The 5,649-nt window shown below is 43.8% G+C and overlaps 1 protein-coding gene across 1 annotated transcript; it reads left to right on the top strand.

Annotated features, from left to right (window-relative positions):
• The first annotated feature begins 1,898 nt into the window (after positions 1–1,898).
• On the top strand, positions 1,899–5,050 carry LOC120842438 (endothelin-converting enzyme 1-like). The gene is made up of 3 exons (XM_040213566.1): positions 1,899–1,916; positions 2,194–3,042; positions 3,938–5,050. Exons 1-3 carry the CDS (start codon positions 1,899–1,901, stop codon positions 5,048–5,050), a joined length of 1,980 nt encoding a protein of 659 aa, XP_040069500.1.
• The last annotated feature ends 599 nt before the right edge of the window (positions 5,051–5,649 follow it).

Here is a 5,649-nt window from a genome sequence, read left to right as displayed (position 1 = left end):
TAAACGTCACGTGATCACGCCACAGATGATTAATCATAGCGTCAATACAAAAGCGCCATGAGAACCCACAAATGTTCCTACATTGCAATTCTGTATATCACGATTTGATAAATACTACATAGAAGTACGTCAGCAATCTAAATTTTATTCGCTATATTTATTGTTGTTACCTCTTTTTCCGGTTCAGTTCGGGTTCAGTTCCAAGGTGGCGGCGAACATTTCGGTTCGGTTCAGTTCCGGTTCGCCTAAAAATAACGTTTCGGTTCTGGTTTTGGGTTGGGTTCGGTTCCGTTCCGGTTCGACACTCTGGTTTCGGTGATTTCTGGTCATAACTCGACGTAACCAGATGGAACCTCCCGTAGCATAACGCAATGTAAAAAAAACGTCGCTTTGTGAACGGGCGTCTAGCTTCTGCCGCGAAGTGGTGTAATAACAGCCTTGAATCTGGCGCCAACTCGAGGAATCGCGCTGACTGAACAGGCTGCTCCACCTGTGAGGCGGCCGCAATACTAGATGGAAGACAGAGAAGAGCCAAACACTGTCAAGTTAGCGTAAGGTGTTCTTCCATATTGAAAAAAAAAAAAAACACATTTAAATTCTGTAGAAGAACTTCGCTGCCCAGTGCAGTGCACGTTAAGAAGCGGCAAGGCTAATCATAATTTTTTTCTTCTTTTTGTAGGAAATCGTTGGTGGTGCGGAAGGATTTTCTCGGGATTAAATCAGCTCAATGCAAATTAAAAGAAACGACTGTTTGGAGACATTGGATATATTCGGAGAGCACTAACGCCTACGAGGTATTGGTACCAATCAAACAGCGTCAAAAGTTCCCTTCTGTGACTGTTCCTTCGACTAAAATTCTTTCTTTTTCTGCACCACAGTCTCGGGTACTGAACGACATGATTAACGACATTGTGTTCTTCACGTGCCTGTACATGTTCTATCATACCTGAACCAATCATATCAAAGAGGACCCAGCGACTTGCGCTTTTTAGACTGTTTCGATTGGTTCCATCAACTCGTAGTGTCGGCTGCGTTCGGACATCAAGTGAAACGGAGTATAAATTATAGTGAGCTTGAGCTGATACTTTCTAAGAAGCTTTGGGGTGCGCGTTCAGGTAATCATCAAGCCATTGGAGACCAGTTTGTAAAACTCTCTGTAATTCATGTTTTTAATGAAGGTGATCGTTTCCCGTCAAAGATACTGGACCCCAGCGTGGGGCTGAATGAATGGTGTATCATTTGCACCGGAACGCAGGCACATCAAGCGCTAAATCAAATCAAGACCCGATTTCGCGTCAGCGCGTTTGGAAGTGCTGTACACTATTTATAAAACGAGGTATAGCCTCAATGTAAAATGGACTAAGTGCAGACGCTACGAATTGGAAAGATGTTTTGTCCCGACTTCGTCCTTTTGGTCGCCTTCCAAGTTTTGTCCCTTCAAGCGCGAGTTTAATCCGCTTGATTGCTCTTTGACTCCATGAACGCTCGTGCAGCGGGAACAGCATTTGAGCTGCCTCCTCGCGTTTGTTGCCTTTGGAGTTAGTTTAAAACACAATAGAAAATATGAATCGATGTGAGCTCGTGCTGGGCAAATTCTAGCTGGGCAGCGTTATATCTTCTTCCTTCCAAGAACAATGCTTCTACGTTCTAAGTGCACTCCTTCCCCTTTATCCCTCCTGGAATATAACTAATGTTCTTATTTTAACGAGGAACTTTAATTTGGGTTCTAGTACTGTTTTGCCACTCAAATATTATAGGGGCGCTTTAAAAAAAGCGAAGCAAAAAAATATTTTAGTTTCTACAATATCAAGGAGTAAGAAAACAGACAAATACGATTTCCTTGGGTTAAAGAAGCCGAAGATGGAAAAACAGAACCAGCAACAAGAACAAACAAGAACATGAATGGAATGTCTCATGTAAGTTTTCGCACAGCCTTCAAACCGATCCAGTGGCATAAGTAATTGAGCCAAAATATTGGGGATAGACAAAATTAACCCATCGGTTTGAGCGTTTACACCACGGCCTCATTCTTGAAGTCTAGAGTTTATATTTAATACGCTGATAATCGTTCGCATGTTACCGTTTGACGCGTTTAGAGTAATTTTTATGCACTTCGTACTATAAGAAAATAGCGTTTTAATGGTGCATATTTAACGCCTTGAGCGTGTATTTCTAATATTTTCTTCGTTACAGGCGATCACTTCGGGTCCAAGCATCGACAAGGACCAGGAGCCAGCCGGCGCCAGTCCTAGAGGCATCCGCACCACGATATTAATCGTCATATTAATATCAGGAACATTTGCCACCATCTTGTTTATAATTATCGTGTTAAAGAGTACACCCACTCCAAAGGGCGTGGCATCCGGACTCTGTACAAGTACGGAGTGCCACGAACTGGCGGTAGCCCTCGAAGCGAGCAGGAACCAACTCGCCGACCCATGCGACGACTTCTACGAGTTCGTATGCGGCAACTACACCAACCCCAACGGCAGCGTGTTCCAACAAATGGAGGAGGCGATTCTCCGCACCGCAAGCGAGAAACTCGGCAAGGCAGGGGAGCACCGATCTCGGCAGCAGGACGTTATCGGGTACACGCTCGAAAAGTTACACCGGTCCTGCATGCGGGTCTCCACGTCGGACAACTCGGGAGCCATCAAGCTATTCATGGACTCCCTGCAACTGGGATTAGACGAGAACATGACCCTTTGTACATTAAGGAGGGCATTCTCGCTTTCATTCGAATATAAACTTGAAACGCAGTTCTCAGTGGAATTGATGAACGTGAGACCAGAATCTAATCAGTCGTTTTATGCTGTCGGATTCAATCCGCGCTACACCGAGATGTTATCAAAGAGAAAGGAACAGAGCATATTTGAAAAGGTCGCACTGATGGACGCTAGCCTCGAAGCCTACGCAAGCATATCTCCAGACGCCAAGAGAGACCTAATTCTGCGCATTTTGGATGTGGAGCACACGGTCAAGGTTTTGTTCACCAGATATTCGAACCTCAAACCTGGTGATACAATCATGGTCCCAATTAACGTAAGTACCTCCTTATCTGCTATCTTTCTCTCTATCTTTCTTTCTCTTTCTCTCAATGTCATTGAGACACGAGCTTCACGCCCATACAGGCATATACTTGCAGACCCAAAGAGTAGACTGAGTATCTTACCATGTGTTTAAGGAATGGCTTCACTGATTAGGCCGCTCGTTCAGGCCCTGCCGAAAAATGTCTAGCATTCTGTACAAAACCATTGGTAGAATTTATTTTTAGCATCTTTTTCCGATCGATCAGTAATTGATAGCATTTTTAGAGCGCAGCTCTTAGGCGCCCGTTTACATTGGGACAATGTAAACGGGCGCCTAAGACGCCAGATATTGACTGTCTAAGGATAGGGCGCCAGATATTGACTGTCCCAATGTAAATGCGGTCCAAAAACCTGCTATTGAGAGGAATGTTCTATGAAATCGAAAGTACGTGAATTCCCAAACATTACTACTAATAATAATGTTTCCAGCCATGTGTATAAAACTCACGACAAAGTGAATTAGAGTGTGTTATAGTAATTTACAAGACATATAATTGATGTTTGCCTCACTGAGAATAAACACAAGAAAATTGGGGGCAACCAATACGTTGTCTAATTAAACGATGAGCTGCAAACATAATTGAAAGAGCCACGGGTGGTCAGGTGTCAATTTTTTCTCTACATTTTGTGCTTAATTTGAATTGTGTGACTATGTCAGGTGACGTCCAATCATGTGATGTAATTTACCCCGCTAAATTTAGAGGGAAAAATAAACGGCCAGAAACATATATCTCAAGGTTGCCTGAAAAGCATAAGAAAGCTAATTGCTTCAAAAGATAATCACTTTAAAAACTAAATTAAATTAGAGCTCCCAATTGAAATTAAATTCATGGAATTATCTACAACAGCTCGAAGACTTGAACACGCAGTACAACGGATCTCCATCCCTGGTCCAATATATTCGCGAGCTTCTAGGCAAAATCGGCTACAAGGGTCTGACTTTCATCACTGCCTGGGACGTGCTTCGTTCCCTTGCCCCAATGGGTTCAAGCAAGGCTGCTTCACTGACACTAGAAAGCGATCGGCCATCCCGCTGTTTGTCATACGTCCTGGAAAGTTTGGAAATGCCTGTCGGCGTGTGGTACGTGGCAAACGCGATGCCGTCTGTCACCCTGGAGTCAGCATTCAAAATGGCACGACGTATCCACGAGTCTCTGAAGTCCCTAGCGGTCCACGCCATGTTTGCTGGAGGTGGCAGCAACAACAATGCCCGGGAAGACTTCTTCAAGTCCCTTAACCAAGTGCCTTTCCTTTCGGGGAACGCGAACATCTCGAGAAAACTGGAGGAGTTCTACAGGACGTTCCCAGAAGGCAGCGGCAAGTTCCTCGGAGACTGGCTTCAATCGTCCCGGCACACTGCTTCTCTGAAAGCGCGAAAGGCGTGGCATAACTTGGACTTCATGAATTCGGCGATTGCATTCTTCATCAATAGCAACGTGTGGATCTTACCGTCTCTCGTGCAGGCCCCTCTATTCTCACCGAATAGCATCAGTGCCATAAATTTCGCGGGTTTAGGGCACATCATCGGACAACAGACAATACTGATGATGAGCCAATTCTTACCTCGTGATGAAGGGCGTACCGTGTCATCCGCACTCGAAGAAAAGCTGCGCTGTCTTGGACAGCTACAGAACGTTCAAGGCGCAGACGGTCGACGGTGGACACGAAACGTTACCATCGAAGACCTCGCCGATGTCATCGGTCTTCAGGCGGCGTACTCGAGTTTCCCACGCGAAGGCAGACATCTGGATAACGACAACTCACGTTCTGAAGAGAAGCTATTTTTTATGGCTTCCTGCTTCAAATTTTGCGAAGCCAAGAGCGAACGAAACGTAGCTGGTCCGGGGACTCCCAAGGCGCGCTGCAATGTGCCGCTAATGAACATGGCGGCTTTTGCTCACAAGTTCCACTGCGGCACTTCGTCAAGCATGAACCCTGTGAAAAAATGCGCTTTTTTGTAGAGTTGCACTCATATGCTTTTGATAGGTCCAATATATATGATGACCGCGCAAGGAATTATCGAAACTGACATGGACCAGTAAAGTTAAATAAATGGTAAATATGGGGGGGAGGGGTCCTCGGGTATTTTAATCTAAATTCAAGCAAGGTTTTGGAGTCTAATTTTTCATTTTTAACAAAAACAAAAATATATATTTTGGGAGCATTCTTGAAATGAAAGGGGTCGCAAACTGAGTTTATCGAATTTTCGCTGTGTTTTATTTTCAAGTTATTAACCACTGAAGTGGCAGAGGCGAAAACTGATGTTTCTTCCACTATTCGGGAATGGAAGTTTGACCGCTCTCTAATTTCTAATTTCTAAAACAAAACACAAAAAAAAAATATATATATATATATATATTAAGCCGTTTTGGTACATTTCGAAAGTAGATTTCATTAATATTAACAAATATTTAAAAAAAATCTTATATATTAAAATAATTCTAAATGTTGAACTGTGTTCTTTGACAATATTTGATCAAAGTTAGACAAGTGTTTACGTGTGACCTATTTAAGGCGGCGGTCCCACGGCCCCAACCATAATGCCGGTAGCAGTTGTTAA

This window comes from Ixodes scapularis, unplaced genomic scaffold (genome assembly GCF_016920785.2).
Source record: "Ixodes scapularis isolate PalLabHiFi unplaced genomic scaffold, ASM1692078v2 PGA_scaffold0__279_contigs__length_252992795, whole genome shotgun sequence".
In the NCBI taxonomy this organism is placed as follows: domain Eukaryota; kingdom Metazoa; phylum Arthropoda; class Arachnida; order Ixodida; family Ixodidae; genus Ixodes; species Ixodes scapularis.
The sequence above is the reverse complement of the archived record's forward strand: the minus strand, read 5'-3'. Positions and strand labels throughout refer to the sequence as shown.